The following is a 27139-nucleotide window of genomic DNA, read 5'->3' as shown; positions in this document are numbered from 1 at the left end:
TAAGTGTCACAGAGTCCCCAGTTGTAGAAATGACGCCTTTATGTCTGGAGTTCCAAGGAGGGATAACACGACCTCCTGATATCTCTGCTCTGAATTTCATTCCCAGACCTTCTATCTTCTCATAATGGGAGACTTTTTCCCCCTTGCCTATTCCAGTACAATTTGGATGTTTCTCCTGGTTTAAATAAGCAGCTGTTGGCTGATGTTCTGGAAACCCAGCAGTCTTGCTTGTCTTCCTCCTACTGGTTCCTCTGGGGAAGTGTATCTGGAAATCAGCCCACCCAGCAGGGGAAAGAGGAAAGCATAGTGGAGTGGTTCAGTGTGACTTGGGAGGGGCCAAGCCATGAAGGCACTTGGATCCCACAGCTTGTAAGTGAGAGAAGAAGAGGGTATAGACAAGGGAGCTTTCCTGCCTCTCCCATTAGGTTTCTCTGTTACTGTTGAATCTACAGCTCAGATCCTCAGGGAAATTGTAAAGATGCTCATCAATCATTTGCTGAATGAATAAATGAATACATAGGAGAAGAGCTGTGAATATGTACCATTTATTGTGAGAATCAAGGAAGAAGGAGACCATGGTTGGAAACAACCGATAATTTGAAATGGAAGCAAGATGTGCTGTTATTATTATAATTATTCATCATTACTATTACCTTTGCCATTATTTATTGCCTGGACTATGCCAGTTACTGTACTCAGCCCTTTAATACGTTACTTTGGGTCCTTGCAAATGCCTTGGAATGTAGGTGTTCACATTTTCTTTTTATAGATAAAAAGGTCAGAGAGGTTAAGTACTTCACTCACCATCACACTACTTAGTCGAACCGAAGTAAGTTTGACTTCAAAGTTTGTGCCCTTTTTATGACAAAAGAAGGAAAGAGAAGTCCAGATTTTGCATGAACTAGTAGTAAACTCTGTCTCCTTCCTATACTAGCTCCTGCCCTTTGGGTGCTGAACCCCCTAAGCCAGATCATAGAAGCCCCGGTTGCAAGTTTGGAGATGGGGTATTTCCACAGTGTAGGCTCCCGTGACAGGTAGTTTCTATTACCTGGGCCTTCAGCAAGCCTATGCTTTCAAGGATTGGTCAGTGAATCTCCACATCATTTTGTAGGAAAATACATTCTAAGACAAATTGCACCAAACGCCAATGGAAAATAGCCTGTATTTCTCACTTTTACTAATTAGTTTCTTAAACACTGATAATGATTATTCAAAGGTAGTGGAAACTAGTTTGATGATATATGTAACCATACAGACTTGAATTATACAGAGATACTTAAAAACAAGTACGGCGTTTTCTTTCAAGTGAGATCAAGTTTAGGTCTAATTAGAAGATTAACTATGTACAGAAGAGTTGGAGAGAAAAAAATAATGTTTATACTATTCTATTTCTTTTTAAAATATTGATTTCTGTTGCTATTAAAGTAATGCATAATCATTGCAGAAAATTTAGAAAATACAGAGAGAAGAAAATCATTAACACCTTTATTCCAACACTGCAGAAGTGCCCATCATAAACATATGTGTAGTATAAGAATATATAATGTCACATATGCATACAAGCGCACGCTCCCACAATTGCCCTTTGTCCATCAGTCTATGGTTCTAATATTTAATGAGTTTTGCACAATCTTGCGACTAGCTGCTTATACAAAATTTCGGTTCCAAGCAATTATCCCTAGAGTCCGTGCTTAGGGGAGAGCTGAGGAAACTCCCTTGACCCTCAGGAATTCTCCAAGCCTGCTCTCCCTGGCACCACTCCTGGGCCCCTGGGGACCGTCCTGCCCTCCAGGTACTGCTGTCTCCTGCTCAGCTGCAGATGGGGTCCCTTGAAATGACAAAGCTGTGTTCTGTTTTGTCGTGAAAAGAAAATCGCCCCTTTCCCCTGACCCCCAGGATTATTACCCACTTGCCGCGGGCCCCAGGGCAGTGCTGTGTATCCAGGGTCGGCAGGACTTCGGTGAAAGTTCTCTTACAGCACTTTTTCGAATAGGAATCCTGATCCCATGTAACTCAGAAATGAGTCGAATGAAGGCTCAGCTGGGGAACCACGAAATCATTCCCGTCTTCCACTGACCAAGCCTTTCTTCCTGGGTGGCAGTCTGTGAGGCTGACTTCCGGTCTCAGGAGGAGTTCTCCCAAGTGGTTCCCAATCCTCCTGCCTTCTGGGAGGGAGGCTGACCTCACTGGTTTGCTGTATATGCCCAAAACTGTAATATTCCCAGGGGGTCTGAAATCACGGTTACAAATGCAAAATGGAGATGACATAGAGCCTTATTAAAAAGGTAAGTGGGGCACCCGGGTGGCTCAGTCGTTAAGCATCTGCCTTCGGCTCAGGTCATGATCCCAGGGTCCTGGGATCGAGCCCCGCATCGGGCTCCCTCCTCGGGGGGAAGCCTGCCTCTCCCACTCCTGCTGCTTGTGTTCCTGCTCTCCCTACCTCTGTCTCTGTCAAATAAATAAATAAAATCCTGAAAAAAAAAAAGAGATAACTGACAGTATTACATGGGATAATATAAATTCTCAGCACATTGCCTGGATCATAGTAAATATGTTGGCTGTTGCCACTATTTTTGATATAGTTTTAAAAAATTATAATGTATGCATTTTGGTCACTAATTAATCTTCAAAACCGCATTTTAATGGCACGGTACTATTCCACCATCTGGGTACTATAATGAATTTAACCATTCCTTATTGCTGGCCATGAAAATTGTTTTCAATTTCTAACCAGTATACATTGTGACAATGAGCATTTTTGTACATTAAGTCTTTGCTCCCATATCTGATTTCCCCCCTAGATTCCTAGGACTTAGAATTAGAGGCAAACGTGGGAGTAGTTAAAATCTCTTAGCTTCTTTCAGCTCTGTCTGCCAGCTGAGGGGCAACGATTATGTGTTCCTCAAACCAGCCTCCTTTTGAGGTAGTTGCTGAAAAGAAATCATTATCGGGGTGCCTGGGTGGTTCATTTGGTTAAGCATCTGCCTTCGGATCAGGTCATGATCCCAGTGTCCTGGGATCAAGTCCCACATTGGGCTCCTTGCTTGGCAGGCTCCTGGCAGGAAACCTGCTTCTCCCTCTGCCTGCCGCTCCCCCTGTTTGTGCTCTCTCTCTGACAAATAAATAAATAAAATCTTAAAAAAAAAAAAAATCATTAGCTTGTGCTTTCCTAATATTTTTAGTCCTGCTGTTGTTTTAGCTTGTCTATCCTCAAGGCAGGGTGGGGGTGTGAGGGTTGGGGGCGGTGGGAGAGGGTGGAGTCGAAATGGCAAGTTCAAAGAGGCGTGTCCAGCGGGCTACCATGTTAAGCTGGATGTCTTGTTCTGTTGTTTAATGGGATCGGCATGCTATGGGCTCTGGGTGCGGCTGTTTTTGTAGGTCCCGAGGGCACCGCTCGACTGCGCTGGTCATGAGAGCTGCAGAGGGCCAAGTTTGCTTTAGCCATGTCCTCCACTTTGCTCCCGGCGCCTGCCTTCCCTGCGGGTGACCATGCTCACTGCTGCACAGTGCCTGAGCTAGGGCCACCTGTATGCTGGGGACGTTGCTGTTGGTCACTGCTGGGCGGCGAAAGGTGGCGGCCTCTTAGTCCAGGAGTCAAATGGCTCAGCGAGTCGCTTGGGTCAGCGGCCCACATTGAGACAGCTGGGAGAAGAGGAGGGCGTGTGTGGGGCAGAGGGTGAAACTGACCACAGCGGGCACCTCCCCCCTCACCGGCTGGTCCCTCCCCTCCGTCTTCCCTCACTGATGACAGCGGGACACAGACTGTGCCGGCCCCCTGCCAAGTGAGCAGCCCACCCCAGGCAACTGGGGCTTTGGAGTTTTCTGTCTTGTGATATGATATATTTATAACATTATACTTCTAAGCCTAAAATAATTACTATCTGCAATTGTTTACTGGACCCCTGGCTTAAATTATCAGAGAAATAGCTACTTAGAGCTTTGAGATATTTTCTTTTATACCCATTCAAGGCACAAATAAGGCCACGGGGTATTATCAATTTGAATTTGAAAACGAAGAATAAGCAAGGGTTTTTGGTTAAACAGTAAAAATACTGATTAAAGTGCATTTTCCCTACCCCTCATGCCATATTTTCTCTGTGGTTAAATCTGTCTTGGTCTAAAACAGTAAAAAAAAAAAAAGAGAGAGAGAGAGAGAGAGGGAAAAGGTAACACTGGAAGATTTGAAATACTATTTTATTAACTAGAGAGACAGAAACCAGGTTACACTTGAATATTCAAAGTGGTTGAAACTACAGTTGCGGGGGAAACTCTTTGGTGAAGAAAATTGGAGATGATTATCAAACCATTATAGTTTGAAATTGTTTATTGGCTTATCATTAATTACATATGAAAGACCCTCAACTTCAGGTGTGTTACACTTGTAATATTTATTTGGAAGTTAGTGGTTCAGAATAAATGTTCATAACAAAATATTCTAGGAAAAACGATTTAATTTACTATATCATCTATTTACCATCCAATGCAATGAAAATAGAAAACAAAAATCTTTACCCTAGTAATAATTATATAAAAATAATTAAATTTAATGTATGAATTATGTAAAAGAGGTGTCCTGGAAGGAAAGTATGTTGGGTAAAACACGAAGATGGAGATGGGCAGTGTGAAATCTGTGAACACAGCACGGCATTTTCAGGGCTTCTAAGCATCAGAGTGGGGGCGACGAAGAGGAGTGGGTGGTGTCTAGCTTTAAATCAGTAAGGCAGGTGTGCAAGCTGATCTTCTAGAACTCAGGGTGTACTTGTATTTTTGCCACTCCTTTCTGATTCAGGCTCCTCAGCAACCTTGTGAAGCAGAAACCATATGCAACAGAGATGCAGTTCCAATCAATGATTGCAGATTTCGCCCACCTGGTGGAGAAGTGCTGCCAAGCAGAGACGAGTGAAATGTGTTTCCGAGAAGAGGTATCTCTGTCTCCTTGTCTATTCTCTTAGCATGCTTAGGATTTACTGAAGTTAAAAAAAAAAAAAAATATGTTCTCCATTCCAATTGTGAGTGAATGCGGAGAAAATCACAGTCTAGATGGATTGGTGTAATCGATTATATTCGGCTTTAGGATATGTTAATATTTATGTTTACTTGAGGAAACTAGCAGGGTTAGACACAGACAGAGATGAATACCAGAGTCATGACACCAGGTGGAGTGGAGACGTTTAGGATTCGGGATGCGAGGAGGGAGGATGGACTGAAGACTTGGGTAATTGTAGAGAAATGGTGTCCTTGCAATGTCATAAAATTTTAAAGAAATAGCAGTTTAAAAACCTGTCTGGGCAAACTGTAGTTTTGTTCTAGAAATTTCTGGGACACAGTCAGGAATAGTCACCAAATGTAGTTTGGGGCTTAACTAAGGAACCAGTGAAAAGGGTTTCATTTTCTCAGTGGCCAGAAGATCATCAGAATAGGGGTTGAAGAATAGAGAGGAGAGAACAATGACAGAACAGAGTATCTGTGCACACCCACCAAACTGACTCCCAGCAGACTGTTTTCTGGAATTCATCTAATTGCATACAGTTAACAAGTAAATGATTTTCATTTTAAGTAGGAGTTAAATTTCTAAGAATATCATGGTAGGATGTGGCACAGAAAATTCATGTAAATTCATGGAGGGGGGTGCCTGGGTGGCTCAGTCGTTAAGCGTCTGCCTGCGGCTCAGGTCATGATCCCAGGGTCCTGGGATCGAGTCCCGCATCGGGCTCCCTGCTCGGCGGGGGGCCTGCTTCTCCCTCTCCCACTTCTCCTGCTTGTGTTCCCTCTCTCGCTGTGTCTCTCTGTCAAATAAATAAATAAAATCTTCAAAAAAAAAAAATTCATGGAGGGGACCTAGGACAAACTGCTGTCCCAGGGGCATGAATTGAGGAACAGAAACTCAGAAATAGTAGATTATAGTATCTGAGTAGAGGAATGCAAGACTGTAGGTAAAAAAAAATAAAGCAGCCTTTATAGTGCAAACAGACTAGGGATGGTTTGGATCAGGGTTAAGTTTAGCAGTGGCCCGGGGAAATGTTTTCGCAGGTACCAATTTTCATGAATCCTTAATTACCTTCAGTGGCTCTTTTCTACCTATTCAGCTAAACTGTACATGTGTCTATGTTAAAAATCATATGACTATGGTCTAGTCAAGGGCAGGCAAACTACAGCCCTTGGGCTAATCGACTCCACTTCCTGTTTATATAAATAAGGTTGTATTGACACACAGTCGTGCCCATCTATTTACGTATTGTCTACGGCTGCTTTCTGTCTACAACGGCTGAATTAAGAAATTGCAGACTGAGACACAACTGTGACAGAGACTCTATGAACCGCAAAGCCCCAGCTATTGACTATCAGGCTGTTCACAGAAAAAGTTTACTGACTTCCAGACTCGCTGATACACAAAATCGAAGTAATCACCTCTGCTAGAGTCTATTTATTTATTTTAAAGCCTTTTTGCTTTTTGTAAAGCATTCAGAAAACATGTTTCCCCCTGAGTAACAACCCCATAGCCACACAGATCAACACTTTGAAGAACGGCCTGTGCCTGCGATTTCCCAAGCGAGTTTTCTGGAAGTATTCTTGCTCCTGCATAAGAATATTATTTGCTCAAACTATTATTGGTGAATAACATGATAGGAAGATTTCTGTGTGTTTTTCCCCACACTTTTTGCCTAACAGCAATCTTTAACTTAATGGTTGGAAAGCCCAACTATTTTCCCCTTCTCTCCCCTCCCCTCTCTACTTTCTTTAGGATTTCTCCTCCAAATTAAAGGAGAAAATAGAAGCTATCTGAAGAATATATCATGTTCATTAAAATTTGCCAGAATTACTTCTTCGGATAAAAATGCTTATTATCTGTAATTATGCACTATCTCTAAAGTTTGGTCAAGTTTACCCTTGGCTGATTATCCTAAGGCAGTGATTCTGAAATGTTAGTGTGCATCAGAATCAATTCCACAGCTTACTAAAACAAAATCAGCATTTTGCACCCACAGGGTGTCTGATTCAGTAGTTCTGGGGAGGGGTCTGCTAATCTGCATTTCTAACAAGTTCCCAGGTGCTGCTGACGCTGCTGGTTTGGGGACCACTTTAAGAATCACTCTGCTAAGGTGCAAGCGGCTAATCATACACTGTTCCCCCTTCCCTCCCCATATTTCATATGCTCAACTCTCAGTAAGAAGCTGGCACCAAGGACAGTAGCAGAAATAACGAAACGATTGGAAAATAACATATTTATGAAAGAAAGGGAAAGAATTTGGGGATATTAAATGTAAAGATAAGACTGGAATATTTAAAAAATAACTTTATGGTGTATGAACAGGCTTAGCAAAAAATGTGGGAATAGATTATCAAACTGTTTTAGAATTTTATTGTCAAGAATTCGTGTCTTTGTACTTCTATGTTTAATAAAGGGTTCTAGATTTGACTATAGTGCAAAGGAATAATACCTAGATACTCCGGGAACCCCCATGGAACCAAGACCCCAGAAGTGAAGAGACTCAGCCAACTGGCAGTCTATGCATGTTCCAAGTTAGCTAGGAAAGACTAACCGCCCCAAGGACCTACAGGCATTTTCTTTGTTTTCTTTTCGGAGATTATAATAGTCGATTATGTGAACCTGTTCTGCCTGTTAAAAGAGAAAGTGGGCAGGTTTGAAGACTGTCTTACTAGCTATGGCTATTGGGAAGACAAAGCATTTTTAGACAAGATGGAAGACATATTTTAAGAAGCAAGCCAAATTCTTTGGAGAAAAAGGGTGGACCAAAGTCGATGTTGGAATGTTGGCAAGAGTACAACTGAAATATATATATAAGAGAAAAATAAGAAATTCAGCTCCACAGGGTGAATTTGGATCATCCAAAGAAAAGGCATCTCACATTCCATGAAATAATAACGTGAATTGTAGACATCAGCAGGTTCAGCAAGAAAATTCAACTCACAGAAATTCTTTCTGCCAGGTCAGTGGGGAATGATAATGATAGCCTGGGATATTTCTCTATCAACCAACAGAATATAATATAGAAGAAAGTAAACATGAATTAGCAGAAATGTGGGCAGGTTGAAATAATGCTTTGAAAATAATACATGAAATTTAACAATGGAAAAAAAGCATGGTTCTACTGTTAGATGTGACTTGACACAGGTTCATGTGGAAAGATGTCAGTTCAGGCTTCTGTGCTTAACAATTTGATGGGTCTACCATCAGAGCTACTGCAATCTTGGATGTGTCTCCAGAGAAAAAACAAGGATCAGATGAAGCAACATGATAATCCCAACCTATGTGGATCAGATCATTCCCGGTTACCATGTTCAGTTTCTTTTTTTTTTTTTTAAAGATTTTATTTATTTATTTGAGAGAGAGAGAGAGAGCATGAGGCGGGGAGGGTCAGAGGCAGAAGCAGACTCCTCGCTGAGCAAGGAGCCCGATGCGGGACTCGATCCCGGAACTCCGGGATCATGACCTGAGCCGAAGGCAGTCGCTTAAGCAACTGAGCCACCCAGGCACCCCATGTTCAGTTTCTTATACTACATTACGCACGCTTTGAAAAATTATGTAGGTAATACCTGAACACAGTAAAAGTTCAAGCAGAAGAGCAGGGTGCTTTTCCCATTCCCAAAAGGTAACCACTTCTAAGTTTGCACTTTTAGTTCCAGTGATTACCATCATCCCTGTAATAGTTTCTTAAAATATTAACATCATATAATGAATTTAGTGTACTTACGCTAACTTCAAGAACCTTAACCATAGATGCTTTCTTAATTTATTTAAAAGTATTTCTAGTTCTTTTATTGGTTATATTTTATTTCTTGGCCCTTTAATACCAGTCAGCATCTAATGATTCTCCAAAAATAGTTAATGTGTCTAAACTTCCTTTGACTTCCTTGCCAGCTTTTCTTTTTAAAGCTGTATATACTATTACTTCTACATTGTCTGGGTTTATTTATCTGCATGTTAAATATAAGGTTCATATGCTTTGTTCATAAGTGGATGCTAAAAACTGGAAACCATTAAATAGTATATTTAATTGTGTGTTTACTTGGAATATAATTTACATGAGTACCATGAATGGATTGACCAATGGAATGACTTACCCTGTTAAAAGGTGTAGAGATTAAACGAAATCTATTTTCTTACCTAAGCTGCAGAAAATCATGCCACTTTTATTAGTTTTGCACATTTGGACTATGATTCCCTACTATATCCTTCTGTTTTTGAGAGTTACTAATTGTCTTTCTTTTTCTATGTTGGCAAATAAAAAGCACCTACTTTCATCACACCACTACAATGCTTCAGGTTCTCAATAATATAGTTTTTGTAAGAGAATTCTGACTTAATCTTTCAATTGGATCTAGTTATTTCTAGGATTGATTCATGGCTGTCCTGGGTAAATTGGACTATTTCTAAAATACTATTTTATGTTTTTTTCTTGGATTATATTATGGTTTGCTGGGCTACATTCTTAACATATAGGTGCATATGTCTCTCTGTCTGTGTTATTTCAGAATGGGCACCTGGCAGATAAACTTTCTGGGTGCTTGCATTTTAAAATATTATTTTGTCTATTATTTGAACAGTATTTTTACTGATATGTCAATGGGAGTTCTTTAGGTGTAAATAATAGGATCAAATTCTGGCTAAGTAAAGATTAGTTTATTGAAAGCATGGTGGTGGCTACAGGAATCTTTAGGAAGTTAGAAAAACAGGCTGGGCAGCAGACAAGAACCAAAAGCAACCCAGAAATCAGTGACTTTCTGGTCTTTTACTGCTGTGACATATCATCATTTTATTATTCTGAGCTCCTATTTTTGTACTTTCAAATATTGGTCAATATCATACTGATGACTTTCTTTTTTTTTTTCCTCAACAGTTCATCAATATCTCTTATGTTGATTTTTTTCTTTTTAGCATCAATAAGGCTTCTTCTTTTTTAAATAATATTTTTATCATGATTGCACTGGGATATTGGAAGAGATGAGAGACAATACATTTTAAAAGGACACTGGCAAATTGTTATGTCCAGAGAGTATCTAGAACGGTAACAGGATTGAAAAGCATGTCACAGGGATATGGAGAAATTGGTGATGTTTTTTCCAAAGTCTTAGGTGACATGATAGCAGTCTACCAATATGTCCAGGATGATAGGAAATCAGAGTGACTAATTTGATGTCAGTGTAAGGAAAATGTTTCCTCTGTCTTTTCCCTGCATTACATCATGAATCCATGTTTTATATTTCAAAATCTTCCTTGGACTTTGCCTCAGGATGTGACGTTATCATCCCTTATTTCATGCAGGACATTTCTCATTATTATAGTAGTTTCTCAGATGCCTTTCTTCTACCTTACCTTTACCAGAAACGCCCCCCCACCCCAACATTTAGTTTCATTACAAATTAGAAATTTACTGAGGAACTATGAAATAAATAGTCTGGAAGGACAGATACGGAGAAATAAGACTTACCCCACTATTGTTAGGTTCAGAGCCAATGAACAAGATTAAATATGAGGGTCTTGAGGTTAAGTTTATGGGAAAAGTTCCCACGAAGAAGGATTTAAAAAGTCATAGGTTGCCATAGAAACAAGGATACCGGGGCACCTGGGTGGCTCAGATGGTTAGGCGTCTGCCTTGAGCTCAGGTCGTGATCCCGGGGTCCTAGGATCGACCCCCACATTGGGCTCCCAGCTCAGAGGGAAGTCTGCTTCTCCCCCTGCCTCTGCCTCTCTCCCCTGCTCATGCTCTCTCTGTCTCTCTCTCTCTCAAATGAATAAATAAAATCTAAAAACAACAACAACAACAACAAAGATACCTTAAACTGGGGTGCTCTTTTTAAAAACAAATAGATTCCAGTCTCTAGATGATTTAGGTGTGGTCTGAGGGTACGAAGAAGGACTAAATTAACCGACTTCTAACCATGTCCCACAGGGTGCTAGGAACTCTTAGGAGTGCAAATCATCTATCACCTACGATGTGTGTGTGTGTGTGTGTGTGTGTGTGTGTGTACGCGTGCGCACGCGCACGCACGCGCATGTGCTAATCTTAGCAGTGGAGGTCTAGGGGTCCCATTCCCACTTCACTAAAGGCGAGTTAACTTTTATTGATTTCTCTGGGCTTCCACAAATGACTTTTATTTGAATAAAGACTATACGGGTAAAAATTGGGGAAAACTTCTGGACTTAGCATAGAGGTCAATACCAGTATGTATGAAGGCAGTAGAGATACTCTGATCAATGTTGGTGATTTTGTTCCTCTTGAGTTCTTATACCTGGTTATATAATGCTTTAGCATGGGATTCACCTAGGGAAGTTTTAAAACGCAGTGAGAGGCTGATGTTGATTATGTTTTTACCCTGCAGCTAAAGAGTCTCATATTTTTGTGAGGAAACAGCAAATTTTTATTTATTCCAAATCTGGGGTCCTGAGAGTGGGAGAGGCATTGCAGTTAGTTAAGTCCTTAAGCTCAGAGACTAGGCCATGAGAAAGTCTAAGACCTTGAGCTGTGGGCACATTAGAGCCCCTCTCAGGCATATAACAGGTAAGTCTTAAAGATTTTCTATTTGGGGACCATAGATGTTCAGATGTTTTGTTTTGTTTTGTTTCTCTTTTTCTTACAGATGTACTTATTTGCTTTTTTTTTTCTAGGGGTCCAAACTGATTGAAAAGTGCCAGTCTCTCTTGGGAGGCAAATGATTCCAGAAAATAGAGTCTTTGCTGAGATCTGCCTTTTATTTTTCGTGAGTAATGAAACTCATGTCTAATATCCAAAATACGAATCAACAACATCATTTTTCAGCCACTCACAATGTTACTCAAGGATCCTCGCCAGTCTACACCAAATCTCTCCTTTCCTACTTAGCAGAGAAATCTACTTCTTGTAACCCTCATACAACCAGCTTCCATTCTTCCTTTCTCCCAGAAGCTTTCAGCTTCTCAGGAGCAGCACCAGAAATATGAAATCAAGGGGGTGTTTCAAAACCTCAGGTAGATGCAGTGGGCTGTCACATCTCGCTGGGAACTGGCTGCTGGGTTTCCAAAATGAAAAAGACCCAAGTACAGCTTTGAAGTTTCTGTCTATACCACGCTGGAAATGATCATTGAACTAAATGGAATGTGCTCTATAATAAGTTACCTTTATAATTGCCTTGACTTTTTTTTTTTTTTTTTGAAGGTGTGGAACTGGAAAGGAAGGTACTTGGAACCACTCATAACATTCATTCATTGAGCAGATTTTTAGTGGGTATCTCCTGTGTACGAGGCACGGTTCTAGGAGCTCGTGACATATGGGTGACCAAACAGAACAGAACAAAATCTCTGTCTTCACAAAGTTTACCTTCGGGTGGAGCTTGGTGAAAACATGTCTTTGCTTCTTTTTGCCTCTTTCTTTCGCCATCAGTTAGACTCGAACTAATCAGGACTTTGCCTTGTGCCTACGGCATTGAGCGCATTATGAAATCAAGAAAATATTTAACATTCTGTTTGCCAAGAGTCTTTGAGTTACTAGCAAAGCTCCACAAGGTCAGGACTGAGGTGAGGAATAGGTCCTGTGGGCCGTACATAGTCTCCTACGTGCTAGATAAGTCTCCTTTTGCAACAGCCTGTGTCCCAAAGACACATAGTTAGACTTAACTTCCGGCTCGTTTTTGTCGCCGGCTGCCGTGCTAACTAGCATGGTGCTAGTGTTCTAACTTTTTACCTGGGAAAAACTCATTTGGTCCTCATCACAATCTAATGAGGCATGTACTATTATTAACCTTCCCATTCTACAGACCAAGACACTGAGTGCAGAGAGGTTAAGTAACTTGCCCAGGTATTCACTGGTGGTTTGGAACCAGGATTCCAATCTAGACCATTCAGCTCCAGAAACTGGGCTCTTCACTAGGGCATTAGTGCTCCTTTGTCATGTCAGGGAACATCATTGTCTGGAGACTCAATGCCAGAGAAATCTCCCTGAAGCACTCGTTGCAAATTGTTGGCGGTTTTCTATTCACAGTGTTGAGGCGACAATAGCTGATTGTTTCCGTGAACAGTTGTCTCCCTTAACCATTCACTCTGCAATTAAAGCCTCAGCCTTGGAAGAATTCCTCACATGTTCATTCAGTTTCTCCTTCTTTCCTGTCCATCTCATTCTCTCTCTCATATCTCTTTTCTCTAATATATATGTATGTATATATATAATATATATGTTATATATATATTATATATATTTTTGGTATGTGTGCTCTCTTCTCTAAATTTTTAAATTGACCTCTGACCTCCTTAACCCATTTTTCCCATCTCTTCACCTTTTATTTTTACCCTATATATATGATGCTGACAATGGAACCCAGGGACTCTGATATTTATTAATTTGAGCTTTCAGTGATGATTTGTAACAGTAGTCTTCTCCCCAGAAATCTTGGCATAAATGACATAATGAACTTAATCATTTGGACTTTTATTTTTCCAGATTGTTTTTGTGTATAACAAAAGCTAAGCAGTAATATTTTAGTGCTTACTAAATAAGTGAGTTATTTTGATTATAAAAAAATTTAATCCTCATTATAGTACACTTTATTTATTTATTTATTTATTTATTTTATTTGAGAGAGAAAGCATACACACACACAAGTGGGAGGAGGGATGGGGGGGAGAGGGAAAAGGACAAGCTGACTCCCCGCTAAGGGTGAATCCTGACACAGGGTTCAATCCCAGGACACTGGGATCATGACCTGAGCCAAAGTGAGACGCTTAACCGACAGAGCCACCCAGGTGCCCCCACTTCACTTGATTTTAAAGAGTTTTTCCTCACTCCAGTGATTTCAACATGTTCATATACATTAGCAAATTAGATCCAAAGAAACGTTTAAGTTCCTATGTATTCCATACACTGCTAGGTGCTATAGAGCATAACACGAATATACTAAAACCAGATAACTAATGAATTTATACAAGACACAATCACATAAGGAATTATAACAAAAGGCAGATTTCAAACTCTCAGTGTCACAAGAGCAGAGCTGACTGATAATGTGATGCCCGGGAGTCTAAGATCACACATTGTCACAGAGACCAGGAAAAGTCACGGAGGGAGTGACCATGGCCAAGGACTAGAAACTGGGCAGGGTTTAAACAGATAGAGATGTGGTGGGGTGTGAGGTATTCCGAGGAATGGTGAGTGATTCAGTTTGGCTGGTTTTAAGACAAAAGGTAAGTAGTTGTGGGCAGTAAGACCTAGTGGAAGATAGGGATACAACGGTGGCTGGGGCATACTATAGTTTAATTACAACAACAGCTAAAATTTATCACACGTGTTACATGTAAAGTGCCACCTTTGGCACGTGTTACTCCTACAACTCCCACAACTGTCCACTGAAGTAGATTGTCACCTGTCCACTGCGACTGAGAGAGTGTAGTTGAGAGTGAGGTCATAGATGATAGCGGTTAAAATGGTGGATTCTGGAGCATGATTCAAATCCTACCTAGCTCTTCTACTAAAGACCTTAGCAAATCTCTTATCTTCTCCATGGCTGGTTTTCTTCTTCATCTATAAAATTGGGTTGAAAGGGTCATTTCTTCGTGGGACTATAATAAACACTAAATCAGCTAATATATGTAAAGCTTAAAACACTTCTTGGCAAGTGGCAAGTGCTATTGGTGTGAGTAAACTGAAATTGCTGCTTTTGTAGGTTAAATCTTGACAATTTCAAATGGCTCAATCTAATAGGTGTTAGCTATTCTTATTTAGAAGACAAATGGGTGCCATTGGGGTTTTGTCCTAACTGCATCCCATTCCTTTCCTTTCACATGTAGATACAGCAACATCACACTTACGCCTGCCATCTTTTCTACCTCATCAACTGCCTTGAAAATGGACTTCTTTCTCCTTCAGTTCCTGAAACCGACATGAATGGCCCTAAACAAAATTCCATAGCAACACTGCCTAACTGAATATTTCATATAGCCAAGAGATAATAAAACATACCACCAAATTTGGGGAAACCAGACAGAAAAGATTCTATATTTCTTTAGCTACCGGGTCAGATTTGTGAAAAGGAGGCATATATACAGGAGATTTTTAGAAAAAAATATTTCCTATAACTCATTCACTCACTCTTTTACTCACTGATCCACTAGGTCATTAAGTCTTTTATTCAGTTGATTTTTATCAAGCGCATCCTATACACAAGACACAACATTAAGTACAGTGAAGTATACAAAGATGAATGTAACAGGTCCTCTACCATTAGTAAGTATTAACATTATCTGGGATCGAATTTGAACTAATATGTAACTGGTAGTGAAATATTCGAGCCACCGAGAACAAGGATAAAGAGTTTTATGACAAAAGTTTATGTTCTCGTATTATGCAAAGATGCTTCCGAATAAATTTTTGTCTCAGAAATTGTATTGGTTATCTATTGCTATGTGACAAATTATCCTAAAATTTAGCAGCAACAAACATTTCTTATCTCACTGGTTTTCTGAGGATCGGGAATCCAGGAGTGGGTTAGCTGGGTTTTCTGGCTCAGGGTCTCTCAGGAGGTTGTAGTCAAACGGTTAGACAGGGCTATGTCATCTGAAGGCTTGACTGGGGCCAGCACATGGGGCCAGGAGGCCTTGGTTGTTGCAGACTTTGGCAAAGGTCTCCATTCCCATCATGCAGGCCTTTCTCCAGGGCTGCTCCCAGCATGGTAGTTGGCTTCCCCAAGAGCCCATGATCCAAGAGAGTGAGCAAGGAGGATGCCACAGTGCTATGTGACCCAGCCCCAGAGTCACACACTGTCACTTCTGCTTTCCTCTATTCATTAGGATTGAGTCCCTAAGTCCGGTCCATTTGCAAGGTGAGGAGGATTAGGTCCTACCTCTTGACAGGAGGAATATCAAAGGCTTTATGAATATATTTTAAAACTACCACAGAAGTGAAGTTAATGTCTTACTAAATACTTTGATGTTTTTGTATCTAGTAGAACTCTGTGCTTACATGTACTTGCTACTTTTTGTTAGTAAATTTCTTTTTTAAAGATTTTATTTATTTATTTTAGAGAGAGAATGTGAGCAGGGGGAGGAGTAGAGGAGGAGGGAGAAGGAAGGGGAAAGAATCTCAAGCAGATTCTACACTGAACGCAGAGCCCAATGTGGGACTCCATCTCAAGACCTTGCAGTCATGACCTGAGTGGAAAGCAAGAGTCAGACGCCTAACCAACTGAGCCACCCAGGCGCCCCTGGTTGGTAACTTTCTAATCATAACTTTTCTATTCCAAATTTGAAAAGTAACATGTGTTGATTATAGAATAATTTAATAAGCATGGAAAAATAAGAAATGATTCACCCGTAATTCTATAACCCAGATATAACCATATTTAATGTGTTTTTGGTTTGTATGTAGTGTACACACACACACATACATAAACATTTTACGGGTAAGAGATATTTTGAGTATTTGTACGTATATTCTTACTTAGATATGTAAGAAGAATTTTCTTCTATAATTAAAGTTTATTTGGAAACATGATTCTAATAGCTGCATACCATTCTTGGGGAAATTTTTTTCCCTTCTTTAATCATTTCTTTCTATTTTTGATCATTTAGGTTATTTTCTTCCTTTTACCACAATAGCAATATAATAAGTATCTTTGCATAATTTCTTTGTATGCCTGATTATTTCAATATAAGATCCTATAAGTTGAATTATAGGACGAACTACTGAATTGCTTTCAAGAAAAGTTATATCCATTCGTATTTCTACCAGTAGCTGGAGTGGTTATCTCATTGTAATTTATTGAGTATTTAGTATCATTTCTTAATCTTTGCTAATAGACCAAAAGTATTTTATTGACTCTGGGCTCCAAATTCATTCACAGCTGTTGGTTCTGTGAAAATGGATATGGACCCTTTAAATGTGCTTCCTTTACGTTTTGCATGATGTGCTTCGTCAGTAGAGGGCGCTGAAGAAACACTGTAGGAGGAAGTTTGGGCTTTCCTGACTCCAGGGGCGGACTGGCAAGGCTTCTGGGAGGTGGACTTTTTTCCTCCACTGCTTTGCCCAGTGTGCTTTCTCCAGGGCTAGTTGCCTGTGCAGCTTTCTTTCCCATTTGTGTCCCCAACCCCTTCTCCAGCTTTTTATTTTGTTTGTGGTGGCACAGCCTGGAGCTGAGTGCAGGTCTATGCCCTCGCACAAATCTCTGCTCTCTGCTCCCCGTCCTCAGCTTCGTAGACACTGCTGCCCAAATCATGCACAGAGTTGCGCTGGGTTCCTGCAAAGGAGGCCCCTTTAGCTCCTAGTCCAGGTACACCTGCAGCAGTACCCGATTCTTTCTTTGGGCCTCCAAACTTCCCGCAGACCTCCAGACACAGACACGATGTGATCTGGGCCTTGGGTCTGCAGAGAATCCCCAAGGCCCTCTGCACACGTGCCCACTTACCCCAGCTGCTCCGCACCCCAAAAGGCTGTTCTCGTTTGTCCTATGACTGTGGCGCTGGCAAGCAGCAAACTTCTCCTCTACCATGGGCTGCAACCACAGCCTCTCTGGTGAATTCCAAACCCCTGATTCCAAACTTTCCCTTTTGGGGGTCCTCTTCCTCAGCCTTACGGTACCTTTTAGAGCTCTCTTTCTTTCTATTCTATCATCCTAGCTCAATTCTTTATATTAAACTTCTGCTTAAATTACTGTGTTTCTGTCTCCTTATTGGACACAGACTAATACAGTTGATCACCATTAAGATACAAGTCCCCACCCCCCCCACACACACACTTAGTAGCTATTTGTATTTCCTCTCCTGTGATTTTACTTTTTATGTGGTTTCTTTTTTTTTCTATCCACATCTTGGTATTTTTCTTACGTATCTTGTAGGCTTTCAATATATTAATGATTAATCTGTCATTTATGGCAGGCACTTGACACTACTTAAAATTTTTTATAAGTATACTGAATTTTAACTATTTCATTTGCCCCATTTTGGCAAGATGAGATCATTTTCTTATTAACTGATAGCTGGAAGGATAGTGAAGCAAGCCTCTGTTTTCCTCAAGAGAAGATTTCCTAGGACTTGAAGGTCATAGCCCACTTTTACTTTGATCTGGTTTAGGTTTCGGTTTTGGTGCCACTAAGAAGTAATACCTTTATCTTAAAAAGGTGTTGCATTTTAATTTTGATAATTAATCTTCCAGCTTGGGCTTATTACATACAACCCTTCTCCCTTAGTACATGTAATGTGCCCAAACAATTTAATACAATGCTTAGGAGGAATGCAAATGGACATAGTTTAGAGAATCGAACAGTGTTGCTTAAAACTCCATTCTAACGTAGAGTTCATAAATAAAATCATAGATGATACTTGTGGCATTCTCAGTGTTTGTTTGTTTTCCAATTGCTTTCAGCTGACTTTTAAGTACCTTGACAGTTGTCTCATGGACTGAGTTGTCTTGGAGAAAAAGAGCAGAACTCCAGATCCCTTGTCTACCTTCAGCTACAAGTTCTGCATTATCCGTTGTGTTCATTTGGCAACAAATGGTTACTGTGGGCCAAATCTTGTCCTAGCTGATTAAATATATTAAATCTCTGTGGCATACTTGTTTGGAAAAATAAAGAAAACTACTTCAACTGACATTAAAAATGCTTAAGAATACTTTTGAAAGTCTTGAGTAGAACAGAGTGGGGTATAAAAGGGCTCAGGTTGAGAAAATTGCAATTTAGGTTTCTTAACAGAGCCCATAAGCTTTTCCATCCCAAAGGACAGATAGCTCTAATGTTACAGATAGCCAAAAGCCACCGACCATACAGAGACAGTCCTGGATTTCGTAAAGATGCTGGAGTTTTCAGGGAGCTGCGAAACACTGTTCCGCCCCGATTCCTTGGTAGGGTGAGAATGTGCTTCTTTTTTATTTCAAGAGCTGGCAATGCTCAGTGTGCTCACTTCTGAATCATTGCAGAATCAGTTCTACTTCTGAATCATTTCTGAGAATCAGTTGATGATGCTCTAGTTCCCTTGACAGTTTGAGCTAAAAGAAGCTTCAGTTACATGACACCTGAAGACACCATTTAGATTCGAGTTCACTGAGTGTTTTACTATTAAAGTATTTGGAATACACAGTATCCAAGCTTGTTTCAGCTACTGAAACTAAATTCAAGCCCCTTTCAGTGCAACTGTGAACCCTAGTTAACCTCATCACTTCAAAGGGAGACAAGCTTTTTCGACATTCAGTTTCCCACAGATTCCAGTTCATATATATTTGTATGCATGCAAGGGTGGAATGCATGCATTCATCAAATAGTAATATCCCTCTGATTCTCTTGGAGTGTTTTAGCAATTGCAGCTTTGTACTGCTAAACCGCTGTCTCCGTTTTTCCTACCCGTTTACTGTGAAGACATTTCAGTATAATAGCCTTTTCTGTACTGAATCTGAAAATGAGAAGGAGAAAAAGAGTTATTAAAAACTGAACCCATTTTGTGCCCTGGACCTATTAAAGGAATAGGCACCCGGCATGCATGCTCCTGACTTACTTGGTTATTGTTCTTTGGATCTCTCTCTTCTCTTCTTCATTTAATCTTTGAAGGATGGATTCCAGGAGAGAAAAATGAAAGTTAATGTACTGAGCCACCTGGAAAGGGAAAAAACAAAATGAAACCAAAAAGAAAGCAGATTCTGTGCGAGGTGCTGAGTCAGGAGAAAGCAAAGACAGATTTGGGGTGACAGGATCCATACATCACTGCTAATTTCTTCTGCATCTTTCTCCATGAGGAAAATGCGAGCATTGTCTTTGGAAGGTCCCTGCAAGAGCCTATGCAGCAGTGGGACATCTGTCTTCTTTAGCCGTCTCTGCTCTGCAAAGGAAAACAAGAACCAACCATAGTCAGGGATCCATCCTAGAGAAAGAAAGATACGCTGTCCGCTCATTTTCTTTCTTCAGCTCACGCTGGAAGAAGACCTAAAAACATACAACAGGAGGCACTTATTCAGATGAGTAAATTAAATCAAAACCTTTAAAAAAAAACCAAAACTACAAATGGACTCCTTTCTCTTGCTATCTCTTAAATTTGACCTGTATCTCAGATTCTAATTCAGCCTTGCCTTTGGTTCAGATGTTCAGACAAATTAGTTCTACTTATGCTTTTATCAAGCAACACACCCAAAAACTTTATAATTTTTCATTCATTCAACAAATTTTTATTGATTCTTTACTAGTTCAGTTACTGTATTTCCATCTTCCCAGTTGTTCAGGTCCAAAACTTTGTAATTATCTTCAATGATTCCCTTGTTTCTCACCCCAATCCAATCCTGGGATCTTCCTTAAAAATATATTCATAGGGGCGCCTGGGTGGCTCAGTCAGTTAAGTGTCTGCTTTCGGCTCAGGTCATGGCTCCAGGGTCCTGGGATCAAGCCAGCGTTGGGCTCCCTACTCAGCCGGGAGTCTGCTTCTCCCTCTTCCTCTGCCCCTACCCCTGCTTGTGTGCATGCTCTCTCTCTCTCTGTGTCAAATAAATAAATAAAATCTAAGAAGAAAATATATTCATAATGTTTTTCACATCATGGGTATTTTTATTATTTCATTCATCTGACAGCTTCACCCATTCAGCCATAATAATGAGATGAGAAAGAAAGTAACTTCCAATCTGGCATATTTCCAGAACTTCAAATTTCCAAAAGTTATAAATACTCCCACCCACCGAAGCACTTCCAGCTTTCTGTCAAAATAGTTTCACATCCGCAATTTCATTTTTATCAGAATGAAACATGAACAGAACACAGTGCCCTTACATTCATCTCCTTTTCTCCTTCCTCAAATATTTTTTGAGTTCCGACTATGTTTCAGGCATTGTTTTCTGTGCTGGGCACCTTATAAAAGAAAGCAGAATAAAATCACTTCCCTCATGGACCTTACATTCTAGTGGAGGACACAGAGGCTAAGGAAAGATAAACCAATAAAACACATCATGTATTAGTGATAAGTATTCAGAAGAAAAATAAAGCAAGGAAACGGGTAGAAGAATGTGTATGTGTAAACAGGTATGTACAGGGGACACGTATGCAATTATGGATAGGGTGGCTGAGAAAGGCCTCACTGAAGACATAATATTTAAATAAAGACTGAAGGAGATGAGGTATGGAATCATGGAGCTATTTGGGGGAAGTGTGTCCCAAACAGAGTAAGTAAATAAGTCAGTCACCCTACAGGTCAGTGCATGCCTAATGCTATCAAAGAGCAGCAAGGGACCAGGGTGGCTAACATGAAGATGAGGGAAGGGTTATTCAAAGTTGAAGAGAACATGTAGTGGGACCAGCATAAAACTCTGGAAGCATAAAACAGTGGAAGACAGACCACTGGAGGATTTGAGAAGTGATGTGATATGGTCTGTCTTACATTGTTAAAGAACAGTCTGTCTGCTATGTTGAAATAGACTGAAAGGGGAAAAGGGTAGACAAGTTAGTCCTTTCTATTGTCATTTATGAAATCAATTACCTTGGGCTCTTAATAGTTTTAAGAATCAGAACTGTTCTCATCCCCTGGGTGGGATTGCAGAGGATCTAGAGCAAAATTAAAGTTAATATTATCCATTCTTGTTTCCACAGAGTCAGAGTTCATTGCTTTAATTCCTCTACATTTCTGAAGCGAGGGAGAAGCCCGATAATTTAGCTCATCTTATTCACGCACTAGAATCCTCTTCCGACCTCTACATCTTATATTAACTTGGTTTTGCATCCTCGGTTTGTTGCATTCTTAATATTACAGAGCAAGGTTTCTTGCTTCACGAATTTGCTTCCGGGATAATTATTAGAAATACATATTCCCAGACTGGGATTCTTGGATCTGGATGGCTTGGGGATCTGTATTTTTAATGAACTTCTCAGGTAATTCTGAAATGCCCTAGAATTTGAAAAACACTGTTATAGATCATGGGCTTAGTGGATACAAGGTGTACACACCTGTCTTTATTTTCCAGATTAATACCTAACAGGTGCTAGAGGTTCCATTCTTTTCTCTGTTCCTGATCCCTAACAGGTGCTAGTTACGATTATCTTCTGTTCTGGAGTTTATGTACGAGAATTTTTGACACCAAAAAAAAAAAGAAAAAATAAATAAAACATGATTTTTACAGATAAAATTTTAAAGAACTACATTTTTGCAGTGAAAAATAGACATTTTTTTCTGATGATAAAAATAACTCCTTCTGTCAGGGAGGGAAAAGAGAGTGAGAGAGGTACAAATTTTCAGTTATTAGAAGAATAAGTTCTGAGGATCTAATGTCCAGCTTGGTGACTAGAGTTAATAATATGGTATTGTATGTTCAAAAGTTGCTGAGAGTAGATCTGAAGTATTCTCTTTCTCTCTCTCTCACACACACACACAAAGCTTTATGTGATGTGACGGATGTGTTAATTATCTCGATCTTGGTAATCATCCCATAATGTAAAAGTATATCAAATAATCACATTATATACTTTAAGTATATACAATTATATTTGTCAATTATTCCCAATTATCCCTCAATAAAGTTTTAAAAAAACCACACATGCTATTATAAGTTGAAACTACGGAGACAAGTGTAAGACAGAAAGTAAAAAGCACCTGGAATCCCAGAACTTTGAGACCATCAGCCTTACCCTTCGTGTGGCCATCCCTTCGTATACGTCTTTATGCGCACACACAAACACACAATACATAAAGGTGGTCGTGTGAAACTTGCTATTTTTATTGTAGCCATGTTTTTAAAAATGGTTTACTTTTTTTTTTTTTTTTTTGCTTCTGTGTTCCTCCTTTTTCTGTACTCTATATCACCCTAACCCCCTAGCTGGGTAATCGATGTTCATGATTTGATATTTATTATTTCATACCTTTCTCCCTGATCATATGATCTTATATACCACATGTTGAAACGGGATTTGTAATTCTTTCAAAAAAACGGGATCATATTACAGACATTTGTAGGCATGTTGAGTTTTTTATAATCAATATTATGGAATTCCCTCCATTTAACTGGTATACATCTAACACACTGCATTTAATGGCTGCCTAACAACAACTTATTTAATCATTCTCCTATGACAGGTGACTTTGTCTTTAATTTTTTGTCATTATAAATAGCCTTGCACATAAATCTATAGGTATTAGTCCTTTTATTTTTGTGGAGTAGATTCCCACCAGTGGGATTGCCAGGTTAAAGGATATGTATCCTGTAAATGTTAATAATGTTAGAATGAGTTCCAAAAAAGTAAAGACAGTCATATTTTCACGAGAGTTGCATGAAAATACCCTTTTACCCTTCACCACACAGACATAGGTAGAATCCTTCTGAAACATATTGCCAATCTGCTAAATGTGAGATAATATTAGCATTGTGGGTTCTATTTTCATTGAATTGTCTTTTTGTTATAATTTTGCAAGAACTCTGATATTATAGGTATTTATCTTTTATCTGATAGTTTTCATAATCTACTCTGTGTCTTTTACATTTTTATACAGTCTATTTCTGCTTTTTATTTTATACCTTTTAGTTTTTTCCTAAACAAGGAGAATATGAATATATATGTACACACACCCTTAGGATTTTTAAAATCTATATTATATTTCTTATACTTTAAGCTTTCGATTTATAAGGGCTTTACTCTTGTATATTTTTAAAGACCCAACTTTCATTTTCTTACAGTTGTCCTGGCTTCAAAAATTATTTTATTCTGCTCAATTTCCAACTCAAACATTCTGACAAACTATAACTGGAGATATTTCTACAATTTAACAATTTTAGGGTTTTCAAAAATTTCATTCAGTATTGCCTTAGTTTTCCTCTAATCTCTCTTTCATCCCTGCTCTCAGCACCCCACATGTAGCCTCTTCCCAATGTCTTGCTGCTAACCTTTTGCTCCCGACCCCCGAGTTGTGCATATTTTCCTCTACTGAGGGAGAGAGAACACTCCTAACAGTGTGGCAGTTACTGTGCTAAGAAAGCGGTAATAACAAGAGAAATGCTATGCACTGATGACTCCAGTGAGAGGTAGAATGAGAAGGGAAAGCCAAAAAGAGGTATAGGAATCAAGGACTTCAATGCATAACAATTCTTGGGAACTTTCACAGACAACCCCCCTGCCCCACCCCGGGGCTCTGACTGACATTCAGGTAATTAAATGTCTGGCCAACAAGCAAACTCTTTTGTATTATAAGCTCTTCTAGGGTACCTTATTCTTGAGTCATCTTCCTCTGAAATTGTGAAATATAAATAACCTTCTAAAACACCCTCCCCTTTTCCTTCTTTCTCCTTTCCTTCCCTTTCTTCCACAGAATGAGGTTTAACTGCTCTTCTGCCTTCCCTACGGGCAGAAAACTACACCATCCCGGAATCCTATTAAAAGAGTGATCAAGCTTACCTCCTGTTGCAAAAATAATGTAAAGTGCAAAATCTTGGGCACTATTTTCAATCTGTCAATGGAAAAAAAAATAAAAGAACATGAATTCTTTCATATTTGATGGATTGGTCATTGTCAGATGTTTTCTAAGCTAACCAGACCCAGATTACCTACCTGTTTCCTCACTTTCATTTTGCACTTTTAGACATGAAAACTTCTCTACTCCCTAGGAATAATGTAATTTCTCAAGGCTCAATTATGAAAAGATGTGATACATAAGAGGATTCTTCAGAACTGAACAACTTAATTTAGATTTACATGTTCATAGGTCTTTTTCAGAAGAGTGCATTTGTGTATCTACAGTTAAATTATATTCAAGAGAGTTGTAGCTCAGTTTCATAATAAAGATCACCTTAAATTTTTGGAGAAGTTGCTCTATTACGTCTTCAGTCCTCATATTACTGTTTATTCTGACCTTAGTTTCTGATCCAAAGGCTGGAGTAAAAATCGATGTCTGGGAAGAAAACAAAGTTCTTAAAATTACATCAAACTAACAAGAGTCAATATGTTGAACCTGGCCTTCTTATGCGCAAAGAAAAAAATCCCAAATCACCAGTTTGAAAATTTTGTTCTCTTGTGCTTGCTTTCTTTGTTGTTGTTGGGATATTATGTATTCTTTTAAGCAGCTTTACATCATTTCTAGAGTAAGTTAGGTAAAACATCACTTGAGGATGTTCGAAACATTTTCTTTTTTTTTTTTTTTTAAGATTTTATTTATTTATTTGACAGAGAGAGACACAGCGAGAGAGGGAACACAAGCAGAGGGAGTGGGAGAGGGAGAAGCAGGCTTCCCGCCGAACAGGGACCATTCTTCCTGTGGTTCAAGATTTTAAAATAAATTAACTATGACTAAACACAAATAAAAAGTAATATGAATAGTGTTCCAAGACTCTAAAATGAGGTGGGTTCAGCAGACATGGAGCATCTGTATGAATTGAAATATAGATATAGAAATAATTTTTCGAAGTAGATATATAGAGGATATCTGAATAAACTCTTGCTAAGTTTGAGAAAATTCAATGTTTGTGCACATTGTGAGGCATTGATGAGTCACTCTATGACACATATGACCAGTGCTGATGAGTTCTGTGGTGCCCTGGAGACCCATATGTTCATCTGGCACTGAGGGGAGGGTATATGTGATTTCATTTTGTTTATATGAAGAATATTTATGGAGTTTGGCAACAGCGCTAGATTAGGATAGGACCTAGATCACAGTGTCTTCTAACTCCAACTCTGTCAACCCCTTAACATTAAGGCCTAAACAGTCCTCTTTAGGATTTCATTTATAAAATAAGAGCGTGGGACTAGATGATCTCCAAGAGCCCTTCCAAAGTGCCAACATACAATGAATTTGGAATCATGTTTTTCAGAGGGTTAGATTAGTTTTGTTGGCCAAAACACACAATAGAAGAAAATCATTTATTCTTATTGCAAGGATAGAAATATACCACAGGTCAAGTCAGTAGTCGTAACTTATGTACAAATACCATAATCTAAGCCTCTAATATGGGTATTATTCATGTCCTGACAATCTTGGTGTTCTCATGGGGTTTTGTGACATTAAAACACATCTTACAATGACATCAACTTAAACTCCTAGATGCCTCTCACGGCAGATCCATTGATACAGTGCTTTGGGGCTTGGGGCTTTGTTTTGTGGCATCTGTAGGACATATGTGTAGTTCCAGCTCGATCTCTTTTAACCAACAACAATAAAGCTAATGTAAATTGAGTTCTTCCTTTGTGCCACACACTGTGCTGAGTGCTTAGCTCACCTCATTCCATTTAGTCCCATCAACCTTGCAAAGTAGGAAGGATGAAGGAATGACAGCTAAGAGATGGACGTATTTTTTAACTTTGCTCAGCAAGAACTGGAAATCAGGTTGTCAAGCCGCAGCACCCAAGCACTTAGCCACTCTACAGTGCTGCCAACTTAGGGCCAATGTCATTCTTAGCACAGCGGGGGGGGGGGGGGGGTCCCATCTGGAAGCTGCTCATTTGGAACAGGGTGTTTTCACAGCCTTCTTTAACACAAATCACCCCCACAAGATGATGACACAGCATAATTATGAGGCATAGAAACCAGGGCAATTGGTAGTTGCACATCTCTGGGGGACTGTCAATATTACTCTATGGCTAAGAGGAAATTCTGGAGCCAGAAAAGTGCCTAATTTGATCAAAGAATTCCCAAGGGAGGTTTCTCCCCACCAGCCTCCAAAGGCACGCTATGGCTATGTTCCCAAGGGTAGAAGAAGGAATAAGGCAGAAAGCCCTCCAGGAGAAAAGCTTCAGATGAATGAGTTAACATTTTGTATTAAAGGGCTTAGAATGATACCCGGCACAGAGTAAGTGCTTTTTAAGTATTTATTAAATGAATGGATGAATAATTGCTGAAGTACATGACATGAAAATTTTGAGTTCTAGGGGAAAAAAATCATGTATTTCCTACCTTCAGCAAAGTGAAGTGTCTTACAAAAACAGTGGAAAGGAACACATAAATTTAACACATTAAGTGAAGAATCAGAATACAAATTATATCTAAAGTACAACTATGCTTGCATAAAAAAATATGTATATATGTACAAGGCCTGGAATGGAACGTGGTGAAATGAGAAATTTGATTTATTGGAATAACAGGTCTGCGGCTGGTTTTCTTTCTTTATTTAAATGTTAGTGTTCAAATGTACTTTGAACCAATCTCTCCTGTTGCACTTGCATTATTCAAATGCCATTGATTGATGTATGGGTTTCCTTGCCCGAGACCTGAGTT

The 27139-nt window shown here is 39.5% G+C and overlaps 2 protein-coding genes across 3 annotated transcripts in view; one reads left to right on the top strand and one right to left on the bottom strand.

The window, feature by feature from the left end:
- LOC102741548 (alpha-fetoprotein-like) overlaps positions 1 to 14706 on the top strand; it is a 45778-nt gene extending 31072 nt beyond the window's left edge. The window contains 2 exon segments of the mRNA XM_081812292.1: positions 4790 to 4922; positions 11630 to 14706. Coding sequence (XP_081668418.1) covers positions 4790 to 4922; positions 11630 to 11677 — 181 coding nt within the window. The 3' untranslated portion in view covers positions 11678 to 14706.
- A 4304-nt stretch (positions 14707 to 19010) lies between these two features.
- RASSF6 (Ras association domain family member 6) overlaps positions 19011 to 27139 on the bottom strand; it is a 44872-nt gene continuing 36743 nt past the window's right edge. For both annotated transcript variants that reach the window (XM_081812290.1, XM_081812291.1), the window contains exons 7-11: positions 24719 to 24820; positions 24328 to 24379; positions 19671 to 19789; positions 19469 to 19566; positions 19011 to 19366 (exon numbers count right to left, since the gene is read on the bottom strand). In XM_081812290.1, coding sequence (XP_081668416.1) covers positions 19291 to 19366; positions 19469 to 19566; positions 19671 to 19789; positions 24328 to 24379; positions 24719 to 24820 — 447 coding nt within the window. In that variant the 3' untranslated portion in view covers positions 19011 to 19290. The remainder of the gene's footprint in view (positions 19367 to 19468; positions 19567 to 19670; positions 19790 to 24327; positions 24380 to 24718; positions 24821 to 27139) is intronic.

This window comes from Leptonychotes weddellii, chromosome 2 (assembly GCF_054177405.1).
Source record: "Leptonychotes weddellii isolate Sample4059 chromosome 2, ASM5417740v2, whole genome shotgun sequence".
Lineage (NCBI taxonomy): Eukaryota > Metazoa > Chordata > Mammalia > Carnivora > Phocidae > Leptonychotes > Leptonychotes weddellii.
Note: the sequence above shows the minus strand (reverse complement) of the source record. Positions and strands in the feature narration are given on the sequence as shown.